This window comes from Gobius niger (assembly GCF_951799975.1).
Source record: "Gobius niger genome assembly, chromosome: 19".
In the NCBI taxonomy this organism is placed as follows: Eukaryota; Metazoa; Chordata; class Actinopteri; order Gobiiformes; family Gobiidae; genus Gobius; species Gobius niger.
The window spans coordinates 11,987,164-12,000,130 of NC_136870.1; the positions used below are offsets into that span (position 1 = coordinate 11,987,164).

The window sequence follows — 12,967 nt, forward strand, 5'->3', positions numbered from 1 at the left end:
AACCCGGGCTTCTATGATGAGGGGATTAGTGAAGAGGCCGGATGCACTGCAAACTCCTAATGCATAAACACAACCACGTCTCAATAATCTAATGAACAACACTTTGACAACATACAAAGACCGTCCAACATATGATGATTAACCTGTGTATATTTGAAGAAAATAGCAGTTGTTTATCTTGAGTGAGAGTTTACAGGCAGCAGATGTGATGACAGCGTTATTAGGAGGAGGGGAAGGGGATTAAACCACAACGCTGCTCTCCAGCTCTTTGGATTTGATAGAGAGGGTTGCAGGATGATCAAGTGAGAGCGAGCACGTCCAGTCGACCATGGGACTGTGAAGGCTCTGACGGGCCGAAAGAAGAAACAAGAAAACTTCAGGGATTTAGAAATAAAAGCTACTGGATAGAGGACAGCACAGCACGGGACCCGATCAACAGGTATGGCACCAAATGTTGTAATTTGCAGAATATTCATTGCAGAATATTTATTTGAGAGTATTGGATGCTTTCAAGTGAGGTTTTTTTTAAAAAAAAATTATTGATGAACAATTTATGGTTTGAAAACATCTTTAATTTTGGCCAGTGTGAGGTGTTGTAAAGGCGGGTGTTCCCATCAAACTATTATTTTTCCTTTTTTTTATTATTATTACTTCTTAGTGATGATAAAATCTTTTAATCTTTTTTAATGAATTCATTGAATCACACTTTAATTTTCAAAATAATCATATCAATAGTCAATAGTTTCAAAAGAACACAATTGTGCCTTGTAATGTACTGCTGTTTTGTTTTTTTGTTTTTTTTAATCAGTATTAAAAAATGACAGCCATTTGTAACTTACAGGATGTGTTTTGATATTTATCTGATTTTAAATTTAAACATTGTCCTGAAAATATAGCATTGTGATTTAATCTAGTAACGTGCAAAGGCCGAGATGACGGAGAGTAACAGAGGGATTAGGGTCAGCCATGTTGAGCATCTGGCTTATAGATGTGCAGAGCTGTTCCCTCTGTGCAGTGTGAACATGGGATTACACTGCCCATACAGACCACAGGAGATAAAACACAGTGTCTCAAACAAGTTGCTTGAATTCAAGATTTTATCATGATTTAAATAGAATTTCACTCTAGATGTGAGTAGATTTGGACTGACACGAGTAGTCTTCAGTGTTTTGTAAATGCTTTTTTTTTGTGTTATCCTTTATTTAGAACCAACAGGGTGCATTCACTTGACCTCACAACATTCAAAAGAGTTTATAATTGAGTTGGTGGGCAGATGAAAATGGAGGTAATTATAGTAACCGTCAAAATAAAGATTCCTGGAACATGAACAAAAACGGTCACAAAGTTCAACATCTTCTCTGTTTACAAGTGGTAACGATAGGACTATATATAAAAATATGTGTGTGATGTTAGCTCAGAGAAAGGACATTCAGCCGAAATAATTATATGACAGGTTAGTGAATCCAATCTCTACAACATAATGAGCAATTTCAACATTTGTCATTTTTGTTTTTGGAGATTAAATGATTTTCATCTCTCCCATTGAACTGTATTGGTCCCTGCCCTCCATCTGAGATTATGACCTCATCAAATTCTACAATGTTCACCCTTGTCAGTGGCTGTCCTTACTCCTCTTTATCCTCCTTTTTCCTGTTTTTTAACTTCTCCACATTTTGTCGGAGCTGGGTCTGTTTACTCCCAACACTCTCTCTCTCTCTCTCTCTCTCTCTCTCTCTCTCTCTCTCTCTCTCTCTCTCTCTCTCTCTCTCTCTCTCTCTCTCTCTCTCTCTCTCTCTCCCTCCTTCTGCTCTGAGAAGCACGTGAGGGAGGGGCAAGTTTGGCTCATGGGGCCTTTTCAGGGAATACGCAACGGCCAATAGGTGCATTCATGTGACATCACAACATTCTCAAGAGCCCATAGTTTAAAATTGAGTTCAAATAAGAGTTCAGTTAAAATCAACTGAACTCTTATTTAATTGCTAATTTCTCTGTAATTCTTGAGCCAAATCCCATGAAAGAAAAACTGTCACAAAGTTCGAAATCCTCTCTCTCAGCTCATATAAACAATGGTCTAATTATTTCCTCATAAAGGCGTCCAATATTCAAAAATATATTTGTGATTTTGGCTGGTAGAATTTACTTTTAGCAATAAAAAAATAAATGGCGGGTTTGGGAATCAAATCACTATTAAGTGATGATCAGGGAAAACATTTGGACATTTTCATTTTGGAAATTTCTTTCAAAAACTGTTTTACTCCCATAGAGTTGTATTGGCACCTTCCCTCCAACTGAAATAGAATCCTAAAACATGAACGCAACCTATTGTTGTTGCACCTTGTCACTATATTCTCTTCATTTCTGTCAAATCTGTTGGCCCTCTGGGGGCCCCAGGCAGCTACCTGTCTTGCCTATAAGCTACACCTCTGACCCTTGTTTCAGGTGTAGTCCTGCTTTTGTTTTTTATCAGAAAACAAAATAATTTTACTATAGCAGTACTGGTATCTGAGAAGCAGTGTTCTTGTAAAGGTATCTTTATTTTTGTCTTGTTTCGACAGCAAACATGAGGCTGGTCAGTGGCGGGCTTCGGGTCCGGCGGGCTGTGGAGGCGTCCGAGCCCGAGTCTGAGGAGACGACCGAGACAGTCCACCACGAGCACCGTCCCGAACACCGTCCCGAGCACCACGAGGAGCACCATGAGGAGCACCACGAGGGGCACGAGCGCTTCCACACTGAGCACCACCACCCCAGCCATGGACACGACTACACACACATGAAGAACAAGTTTATGAATGAAATCACCCACCTGCCAAGTAAGGGGACAAAAGTCAACAATACATTCTGCCCCACATGTGACATAACACACAGAAATCTTCACCTATTCTGAAACCTCCTGTTTAACCATATGCAGTGGGTGTGTCACATGACTGATGAGAGCGTACATAATGGCAGGCTTGAGGGTGTAGTGGTTAGACGAGTCAGGAACCTCTGGGCTACTGCTATCATTATCTGATCTTTGAGGCGGGTTTTGCCGACTCATGTGTGCTCGGCAAACTGTCATTTGTCTGTAGAAGTTCGCTGCCTTTTTTCACAATGTTGCAGGAGCTCATTTTGTCAGTCATCGGTGAAACAACTGGAAAACATTTATAAATAAACAGTCAAATTCTTTGCTGCTACATTTTTCAACAACAATCGTTTGATCATTTTATTGATGTACATTTACAGTTATTACAACTCAACATGGCAACACTGTAAGGCTTTGCCAAATTCATCACTAATCGTATATGTTTAGGTATTCGGTTTCATAAAGTTTCCCATGTCTCGCAGTTCCCATGTGGGCGGTGGGAGCCATTGTGGTGGTGGTGCTGCTGTTGGTCGTTACCTGCATCTTCTGCGTTTTCAAGAAATGTTTCGGGAAGCAGAAAAAGCCCAAGAAAGTGAGAGAGAGGAAAGCCGGGCGCCGCAGAGTGGCCAAAGGAGATGATGAGGAGGGAAAAGATAACAAGGTGTGACCCAGTTTTATTTACTGTGATGTTTTGAAATGTTTTGATCTGATATTACATGAGAAATGTCTGTTGTAGGAGGGAGAAGAAAAGAAAGGGGAAGAGGAGAAAGAGCATGAAAAGTTGGGGAGATTGGAGTATTCCTTGGACTATAACTTTACAGATGCACAGGTATGTCCTGGTAAGATATAGAAATTGATCAAATAAAATGTGTACGTCAACATACATATTTGTTTTCCAGCTCATTGTGGGAATACTTCAAGCCGCGGATCTTGCTGCTATGGACATGGGGGGCACGTCAGACCCCTACGTCAAAGTCTTTCTATTACCAGACAAAAAGAAGAAGTACGAGACTAAAGTCCAACGCAAAAATCTGAGTCCAGTCTTCAATGAGACTTTCATTTTTAAGGTAGTTTTACAAAAATGATATAACACAGATTTTTTTTTTCATTTTCATAAACTTGCATTCTTCTTCTGCAATTGTTTTCTCTAGATTCCTTATGCTGAGCTCGGTGGCAAGACCTTGGTGCTGCAGGTTTATGACTTTGACAGATTTTCCAAGCACGACATGATCGGTGAGATCAAGATCCCCATGAACAGTGTCGACATGGGCCAGCCTATGCAAGTGTGGAGGGACTTGGACAGTGGAGAAAAGGAAGAGGTATGACAAAGAATCCACTGAACTGTAATCAATGCTGAATTGATAACATACAATTAAAATGACTTGCTATGGTTTATATTTGCAGCAAGAAAAGCTTGGTGACATCTGCATTTCTCTACGATATGTCCCTACGGCTGGAAAGCTCACGGTGAACATTATGGAGGCAAAAAATCTAAAGAAAATGGATGTTGGCGGATTATCAGGTAAAGCCAAAAATAAAATCTTAGAAATGCTGTCCTTATTAGCAGTTATTTATAAAACATGCATTGACATGTTCTTTTTCCTAAGATCCTTATGTGAAGATTGTTCTGCAGCAAAATGGAAAACGAATCAAGAAAAAGAAAACCACTGTGAAGAAAAACACACTAAACCCTTACTTCAATGAGAGCTTCAGTTTTGAAATCCCATTTGAGCAGATCCAGGTGAATTTACATCCAACTCAAATGGCCAATGATTGTGATTTACATTTAAAACATGGTTGTGAAGTGTGGTTTAACACACCTTTTTGCTTCCAGAAAGTGCAAGTGGTCATCATGGTGTTTGACTACGATAAACTGGGAAGCAACGACCCAATCGGAGGGGCCTTCATGGGCTACGGAGCCACCGGGGTCGGCCTGCGTCACTGGTCGGACATGCTGGCCAATCCCAGACGTCCCGTGGCCCAGTGGCACACCCTGATGGCGGAGGAAGAGGTGGAGGCCGCGCTCAAAGCAAAACCCCGCTAGAGTCCTGTTCATTATACTTTAAAGAGGTCACATGCCAGTCTGTGCTGTCTTGGTGTTCAGATGTTCAGAATGTCAATGCTCGTTTTGTGTTGTACAGGTTTTGATATTTATGGTTTGTTATTTCTTCATTGTTCCTTACTGTACATCCATGTGTGAAACAAGATGACAAAGTATTATTTATTTGTATATATTGTGTGGGTTTTTCATTATTTGAATACATCATGTCTCATCATGTCTTGTTCTTGCATCTTCTAATAAATACACTGACTCTGAACTATTAGGTTTGTTTCAACAGATAAGAGCTCACTACAGTCAGAAACTATAGCTGGAAAATCAATAATCTCCATCTTACATAATGTAATAGATCTATTGTTTGTATAAAAGTACAAAACAAAAAGAAGGATCAATGTTTGCATTGAGTTTGATAGTTTTTGGGGTAGCTTTTTCTGGACACAATCTGTTTATTTACTGTGGCAAGTCCTTTTACAAATCTCTATACCACTCAAGATTTTGCGGGATAAAAAATAATTGTGCTTTGGTACACTGTTAAATAGAGGCATCTTGAAACATTTGTATGGTGTAGTTATCGAAGGCTTGGACATTTCAATACACAGTTTGACCAGTAGATGGCGCTTTCTCCTCCAATTTAGCGTTACCAAGCAACAGCCAAACTTTCATTGATGGAGGCTCCTTGAGGCTGGTTTAGTGAGGTGAGTGAGTACCACAATAACCTTTTCTACAAAACAACATTCACTAAGTACTAACTGTTACATACTTTAATGCTATATCGTGTGGGTCCACAAGATATTACACCGAAATCGTGGAGCTAGCTTCACTGCTACTACTAATGACTCGAGGACATCCGAGGTTTTTTATCTTCTGAATGGTTGCTAAAAGACTACTTAAAAGGTTTGTTTGTGTGTTTGCTTGTTTGTTTGTTTTCTTGTCCAGATTTTTACACAAGTTCAGTAATTTATACTTCATAAAACCTTGTGTCACAGTTTTGAAGAATGAGCGCAGGACGTGCCTCGGAAGGAGCAGGGTGCATTTCGTGGTGGGGGTTCAGTCCGTGCCGTAACCTGCTGACCACAGGTGAGTACACGGCACGCGATGCTTTTGTCTGTAGCGTCATTAATGCTACATAACTACACATATCTTTTTTTAAATTATTTATTTAATTTATTGGTTATCGGTTTATTTGGTGGGACAGTGCATGTTAATGAACATACATGTCTCATGCATGTTTTAGCTGCACGCTGTATAATAATAATAATATTAATAATAATATTAATAATAATATTAATAATAATATTATTAATAATAATAATAATAATAATAATAATAATAATAATAATAATAATAATAATAATAATAATAATAATAATACATCGGTTTTATATAGCGCTTTTCGTTGCATTACTTTGTATGCAGGGCCGGCCCTAGCCACTTTGGTGCCTTAGGCCAGATTGGATTTTGGCGCCCCTGTCTCCCACTTTGCAATCATGAAACACTTGTACAACATTTTTATTAGAGGGACGAGCCTCCACTTATGATTTTTTTTTAAATAATCACAAAGTAACACAACTCCCGAAGTCATAGAAGGGTTTGAAATCTCCGACACATAATAATACCCTTAGTCTATTACATTTAGTTCCAAAGTTAAGCTTGAAAGTCGGCAATAAAACATTTAGCACAATTGGTGGCCCCGGATGTGGATGGCCCTCCTGGCGGCCGCCTTTGTAGCCTATGATATTGTGGTATTTTTTATTTACTGTAATTAATCATTGTTTTTTTTATATTATTCCCATTTATTTGACCAGGCCCTGTGCAATATAAAGATGAAGCCAATATTCTGCTGGTGGGCAGTGGAGATCCTCGTCATATTCTTAAGACCATAGCTGGACTGCCAAACAAAGACAACCTTCATGTAATAACGATATCATTTTAGATCTCGTGCGGATCTCTGTGCAAACTAACAGTCTTCTTTGCAGGTGTGGGTGATAGAAAACAGCCTGGAGGTGATGGCAAGGCAGATGCTGCTGCTGTATCTCACTCTGATGCCCCAAGAGAGCATGGGACTCAGTGGTACGTCCTGTCAGAATGAACTATCATAAATCAACCCCTAATGTGATTGTGTGTTTTTTAGAGAAGACAGAGGTGTTCCTTGAAATCTTTGGAAACAGTGAAGTCCGCAGTCAGACCGCTGAGACCCTGAGGCGAGCGGCATCACAACTTATTGTGTCTGTGACTGAAACAATGGACGAAGCCACACATCCTTGTCTGAATACAAAACTTCTCAAGGTAGCTCATTGATGACCTCTTCAATTTAGGCTTTCCTTCGTCTGTTAGAAAGCATACAAATCTTGTTTTATTTCTACTTCTGAAGTTCAAAGAGAGAGATGAACTGGCCAGGATATTCAAGCAATGGACACAGCCAGAATGTTCTGCATCAGGACATCCTACTCCCATTGTGATGTCTAAAGCCTGGGATTATCGAGTTCGCCAGCACCTTGGAACCCGCTACGACTCCAGAACAGGCTGCTTTGACTGGGACCTCACCATGAAGCTGCATGAAAAAGGGGTAAATAAATAGAACTGCTCTGAGTGGATTTTCAAATTAAATTGATCATAAATTCTTTTCAGTGTGGTGTAATCAACAAACATCAGTATACTCAATGGAGGGGACGAGGTGTGGCGTTCGAAATGAGAGAAGGTGTCTACCAAACTGTAAATCCTACTTTACTCTCCTCCAGAGTGCTCAGCCAGGTTAGTTTCATGTTTTTTTTTAAAATGTAAGACAAAAAGTATGTACACATTTAGCATAATTAATGTATGTTGCTAATAACAGAAAGGCTCCAAGGTTGCTGTGAGAGGGTACTGGGGAGACATAGTATCCAGTCCTTACCTCTCTTTTGGCATTGAGACTGATGATAAAAGTCTGCTGAAGACACAGAATGGACATCACATCAAAGTAAACATACCGTTTTGAAACAAATATTATTGTTTATATTATATTTATATTGTAATAATCTAAAAAATCTGTAATTTTCTGTCATTGACAGACGGCTCAAGACATCTCTGTTGCTAACGTGCATGCGTTGCTCCAGTCCCTGTATCGTAGACAGGGAAGCCCCGTTACTCCAGATGAAGTAAAGCAGGAGCCATCCACTGACAATGATCCCAAACCTGTCACTGTCAATGGTAAACATGAGCAATGATCAAATTGGGACGTAAACGTTTAATAACTAAACTTTTGTTCCAGATTTGATACATTTAAATGGCATCTCTGTAACATTCCTGCCAATGGATGCACTAATTAAACTACCACAGAAGGACAATTTTTTACATTTTTTCAATGTAATCTTCTGCTCTGTTGGGTGCGTATTATAATTGATTTTCCTAGTCTATTATGAAGCCGGGTTTTATGTACAGTATTTCATTCTCCCCTCTCTCCTCTGAAGCTGTGTACACCAGTTAGGTCCAGCGCTGAGACAGATTGCCGCACCAGACGCCGTGCTCGTCGTGGAGTTGGCCAAGTAAAGATTTTTTTATAGTAACACCACCTGTCTCCATAGAGACAGTACAGCCATCACACATTTAGTTGGAAGTGACTAATGCATATTTACTTATGTTTTATTTGATTTTATTAGGTTTATCTTGGACCTGAATAAAGAGCAAGAAAGTGGTTTTACAAACAAAGTGGAGGATATTGCTCGGGTATCTGGATTTGAACCATGGCAAGAAGAGAGGACTGAAGATGTTTTTGCAGTTTTTAAACCACTAAGGTGAAATCAACATATTTTGAGTACTTGTTGTCAAACATAACTTGTTCATTAGAGTCCTCACTAGACAGAATGACATTTTGAATGTGTTGCATCTGGTTATCTTAACCTTAAATGTTTTTTATAATAAGCCACACTGCGGAAATATCTAGCTAATGATTTGCTATGACACAAGAGCAAATAACTATCATATAACCCCAAGCATACTGTAAATAAACATGACAGCAATAAACATTCTAATAATAAACTAGACACTTTGTGCATGTAATGTGTAATGTAATGTTTTGTGTCCAAATGTAAAGTGCGTTACAAATAAAATGCATTATTATTATTATTATTATTAGACACCGACAATGCTTTTTAGGCAGTGGGTTGTAAAAATAGACAATTTGGGATGTTATCAATCCTCATGTTTGGCTACATCGGTCAAGGTGACGCAGAAATATCTCCGCTCACAGTAAAATTCCATAGTTCACTCATAAAAACACTCAAAATGAAATAAATGTTTGCATTTTATTCTATTTTTTGGGGTAAAATTTTACAAAAGCGTAAAATCCATACACAGTGGCAAGGGAAAGTAATAAAAAAAAGTCCAACTAGGCAAATCAGACATCTACCAGCCTTAGGCAAGTGGGCAGTGTCACTGTCAATTCCTAATTATTTTTTAATCTTATGCTGAGTGTAAATACCGCTCGGAGCATTAGACAGGATGAAGCCCCCACAAAAGGATCCAGATGTCTTTATTTGCAACTGCCATGATCCAATTATTGCGAAAATAAATCACACGATAAATAATACGGATTTAACACTGCAACATGTCAACTAAATTCCCCTCAATACAGCATCCTCTTGCTTTTGATTTACTTCCAGCGTCCTCCAACCTTCCCCTTCCCATGACACTTTTTGCTGTAGCATAGAAATATGAGAAGATATGTGTCCAGTACAATGATATTTAAAGAGAGGAGAGACAGACTCACAATTTCTGAGCGTGTTGAATTCTGTTGAGGAGGACATTTATCTGAAAGAGAAATATTTAAAATGATCAGTTCGAGGTAAGAATGGTTTATTCATATTATATTAAAATGCATTAAACATGTTCAAACCAAATATTCGTTTTACTGATAACAATTTTAATATTGAATTATTCAACTTCATAGAGATCATGTGATGTGAGTTAGTTTTTGTCTTGGTTTACCAGATCCTATATGTGAAACCATAAGCAAAATAAAGCAAAATAATCTGGCAGAATAAAGCAATCCCATCTTGCCTTGACGTTGTAGTGACACATACCCAACTAATTTGCATTTAGCTAACCTCGTATTTCTGCCTCTTCATCTTCTCTGTCAAGTCAAACTTCTCTGACTCCAGTTGATACATTCGCTCCGACATCTCTTTGGCTCTCGCTCTGAAAGTGTTCATGTTATAACTTTGTGTAAACACCAACATATTCACATTTATGTCCAGCCAGACCTCAGTCCGTCCTCTCTCAGATTCTCAATGGCCAGCGGGGTGCGTCTCTCCGCCAGAGTCTTCTTCTTGATCTCCCTTGCTGTTTGTCTTTTGCCTCTTCTCTGCTCCACCTTAGAGATACAACACGTCATTTTAACCGTGATTTTCACAGATTCAAATATCTAATTGAAGTTGCAATGGGAATTGCAGTTAGATTTGTGATTTATGTTTTTAAAACTCTACAGTGCACATTTTAAACATGTCTAGAAGCATTACTGTTTAAGAGAACATAGAAAAATGAAATACTAAACAAACACTATTACAAATTTCAAATATGCTTTCAGAAGACTAAGTCAGCTTTGCAGCTTTTACCACCCACAAACTGAAACTGTTAATTTGGGTCTGCTTTTTTTAGTTTTTTATTCCTGGGCAGGAGTTATTTCACTTTTGAAGCTAGTTCCAGCTGAAATGTTTATTATTACAATGGAAACAGCTGCAGTGGAGTGATATGGAACATGATTTAACTGTTGCTGGACTAACCGTCCGTTATACAGTTTTAACGCACCTCAATCAGAATTGAGTATTCACCCAGACCGTGGTATAATTCATTGTAACAATATTATAACATCCAAAATTATAGCAATTTTCAATTACAACCATTCACTGACCTTTGCCAGGAAACCACCAAAATGTGCGCCCATGTTGGACAGGACTTTCTTCTTCTTGGCTTCATCATCTGCCCTCTTCTTTGCCTCTTCTTCCTCCTTCCTATGTCTCTCCTCCTGAACATATTTAAACATAGTCTTAATGTGTCCTTTGTGCATTTAGATCTACATTTAAATTACCGCAATCCGTGCTTGTCTTTCTCGTTCTTTTTCGGCTCTGACCCGCTGCTGCTCAGCCCTGTCTGCTCGACGATTTTCCTGAACAAATATATTCTTACATTACAGTTTGTCTATGAAATGTGTACACATTGTTTAATAGCCATATGCAAATGAAAGTGGCCACTTTCATTTGCATATGGCATATGAAAGTGCCACACAATATCAGATTAAACAAACAACATAAAGTTTTGGCTCTCAACTCGTGTAGCTTTGGGCTCCACGTTCAATATAATGTAATAATCCACAGCCAAGATATAAGGTAATCATTTCAACTGACAATTCTCTCTTTGAGTCCGATCAGCTCCTCTTCCTCCCTCTTCCTCTGCTCAAAATGGACATCAATCAAAGTCTGCAGTTCCAGGAGGTCCTTCTCCATCCTTTTTCGATGAATGTCCTACAAAAACTACAATAAATTAGGATACTTCATCACTGTGTTACTTCATCTACAATAATGTATTACTGCTACAACAAACATATAATATAATGGTGGATCTACAGCTACTTACATCAAAGTCAACCCGCTCTCCCTCTGGTATTTTGGGGGCCGCGAGCTGAGTGACATGTCTATGAAAACACACCAACTTAACATCCTATTCTCACAGACATTCTTAATTACAGTAAAAAAAAAAAAAAAAGTACCTGTATCTGGGGCGTTCTTTGTCAACACAATAAAGAAAGGGGAGAAAAAGAGAAGGTTGTTCTCTGTTTGCTTTGTATTCAATATAGCCAAGTACAAACAAAGTCTTATTTGCATTTACTCTCCTTGCTTTTCAGCCTCACCTCCTTCTTCATCATAGTCTGAAAGAACAACAGTCAAAAACTGTCAGAAAAATTGTTTAAGAAACGAATCAATGAAATTATATTAAATCGTAAATTATGTTCATAGTACCTTCATGGTGAAGTCTGAATTGAAAGTAATAAGGGACAGACTTTTAACAGTATGAAAATATCTGTGCTTTTTAAAACTATTCATATTAGTATCTGGACTCACCCATGTTCTTCAAGCTCAGACATCCCCGCACTAAACAGAAAACGCAGATTAACAGTAAGTCTTTATCTTTCATGAGACAGTTAAACATTTGAACACTGAGATGTTCCTGCTGCCTTCACTGCCAAGATGATGTCGTTTGTGGACTTTTGGAGCTAGATTCATAGTTAATTGCGGAGCTTAAAGTGGTGGGAACGTGGATATTGTTTGATACAAAAAAAACAAATAGCCCTGTGTTTTTGTTGAAGATAAGTCGGCGGCTGTGATCATTTGTAGATAATGGTCTAGGAATAGACTAGGTCAAAGAGTCTGGATCCCAGGATATGACAGAGAGAGATCAGCCCAACAATTTCACGTCTAATTTAATTTGCAAGAAGGAATGTTGTTAGATGAGAGATTAGGCCGCTCTGTTCTCTACTATTATCACCTGCCAAGTCCAGCCATTATGAGTTTATGTATCACAGTCAATGGTGGGAAGTATCCGTATACTCTAGTAATTTAGTCAGCTACATTTTATCAAGCATCCTTTTTATGTAAAGGCATCATTTGGCTTAATGACAGTACCAGAAACAGCAGCAATAGTGATAGTAGTTTCTCTTGACAGTAAAGTTTGCAAAAATGTAGCTGTTAATGTGTAAAGTAGAGGTGTTTAAAGTGCACAAGCACGACTTTACTTTACTTTACTCAATTTGAAGCAACAGCACTTCTATTTTTACTCCACTGATTTATTTTTCAAGCTTTTAAAGTATGTGTTAAAAGGAAATGAGGATGGCTATTGGATGCTGGTAGTGATGTGCGTTTGAAAAGAACTTACCTGCTGCTGAAGCGAGAGAGGAGGATGACTCGGGCTCTCTTGAGATGGGACGCCTATAGACTTGACAGCCTTTATATGAGGGTCACGTGGGGTGAGCCGGGGTGGGGCTGAATCTGAAAAGATCAGGGACTGCACTGTGGATTATTGTGAGCTATGGAGAGTGT

The 12,967-nt window shown here is 38.7% G+C and overlaps 3 protein-coding genes across 3 annotated transcripts; 2 read left to right on the forward strand and 1 right to left on the reverse strand.

Annotated features, from left to right (window-relative positions):
- The first annotated feature begins 359 nt into the window (after nt 1-359).
- On the forward strand, nt 360-4,935 carry syt5b (synaptotagmin Vb). Its single transcript, XM_079578107.1, has 9 exons — nt 360-439; nt 2,556-2,810; nt 3,325-3,503; nt 3,579-3,671; nt 3,742-3,909; nt 3,994-4,161; nt 4,247-4,364; nt 4,450-4,583; nt 4,677-4,935. Exons 2-9 carry the CDS (start codon nt 2,561-2,563, stop codon nt 4,884-4,886), a joined length of 1,320 nt encoding a protein of 439 aa, XP_079434233.1. The 5' UTR covers nt 360-439; nt 2,556-2,560; the 3' UTR covers nt 4,887-4,935.
- A 607-nt stretch (nt 4,936-5,542) lies between these two features.
- Nucleotides 5,543-8,757, forward strand: dnaaf3l (dynein axonemal assembly factor 3 like). The gene is made up of 13 exons (XM_079577781.1): nt 5,543-5,596; nt 5,691-5,753; nt 5,888-5,978; nt 6,707-6,813; nt 6,878-6,971; nt 7,033-7,187; nt 7,273-7,467; nt 7,530-7,652; nt 7,735-7,857; nt 7,949-8,087; nt 8,149-8,263; nt 8,348-8,422; nt 8,537-8,757. Exons 3-13 carry the CDS (start codon nt 5,897-5,899, stop codon nt 8,673-8,675), a joined length of 1,347 nt encoding a protein of 448 aa, XP_079433907.1. The 5' UTR covers nt 5,543-5,596; nt 5,691-5,753; nt 5,888-5,896; the 3' UTR covers nt 8,676-8,757.
- A 199-nt stretch (nt 8,758-8,956) lies between these two features.
- LOC306979027 (troponin T, slow skeletal muscle-like) lies at nt 8,957-12,959 on the reverse strand. The gene is made up of 13 exons (XM_079577798.1): nt 12,804-12,959; nt 11,993-12,022; nt 11,891-11,904; nt 11,782-11,799; nt 11,641-11,656; nt 11,508-11,565; nt 11,279-11,395; nt 10,963-11,040; nt 10,786-10,899; nt 10,139-10,248; nt 9,983-10,073; nt 9,646-9,686; nt 8,957-9,574 (listed from the first exon to the last, which is right to left on the reverse strand). The coding sequence occupies exons 2-13, from the start codon at nt 12,013-12,015 to the stop codon at nt 9,529-9,531; spliced, it is 726 nt and encodes a 241-aa protein (XP_079433924.1). The 5' UTR covers nt 12,016-12,022; nt 12,804-12,959; the 3' UTR covers nt 8,957-9,528.
- Between the last annotated feature and the right edge of the window lie 8 nt (nt 12,960-12,967).

Coding starts and splice junctions, on each gene's coding strand:
- syt5b (XM_079578107.1), top strand. CDS start 2,561: ATGAGGCTGGTCAGTGGCGGGCTTCGGGTCCGGCGGGCTGTGGAGGCG. Junction 3,910..3,993: donor ATGAGACTTTCATTTTTAAG/GTAGTTTTACAA, acceptor TGTTTTCTCTAG/ATTCCTTATGCTGAGCTCGG. Junction 4,162..4,246: donor ACAGTGGAGAAAAGGAAGAG/GTATGACAAAGA, acceptor TTATATTTGCAG/CAAGAAAAGCTTGGTGACAT.
- dnaaf3l (XM_079577781.1), top strand. CDS start 5,897: ATGAGCGCAGGACGTGCCTCGGAAGGAGCAGGGTGCATTTCGTGGTGG. Junction 8,088..8,148: donor CAAACCTGTCACTGTCAATG/GTAAACATGAGC, acceptor CTTTTGTTCCAG/ATTTGATACATTTAAATGGC. Junction 8,264..8,347: donor GTAATCTTCTGCTCTGTTGG/GTGCGTATTATA, acceptor TCTCCTCTGAAG/CTGTGTACACCAGTTAGGTC.
- LOC306979027 (XM_079577798.1), bottom strand. CDS start 12,015: ATGTCTGAGCTTGAAGAACATGG. Junction 11,041..11,278: donor TCGGACTCAAAGAGAGAATT/GTCAGTTGAAAT, acceptor ATATTTGTTCAG/GAAAATCGTCGAGCAGACAG. Junction 9,687..9,982: donor TGAAGAGGCAGAAATACGAG/GTTAGCTAAATG, acceptor TTTCTCTTTCAG/ATAAATGTCCTCCTCAACAG.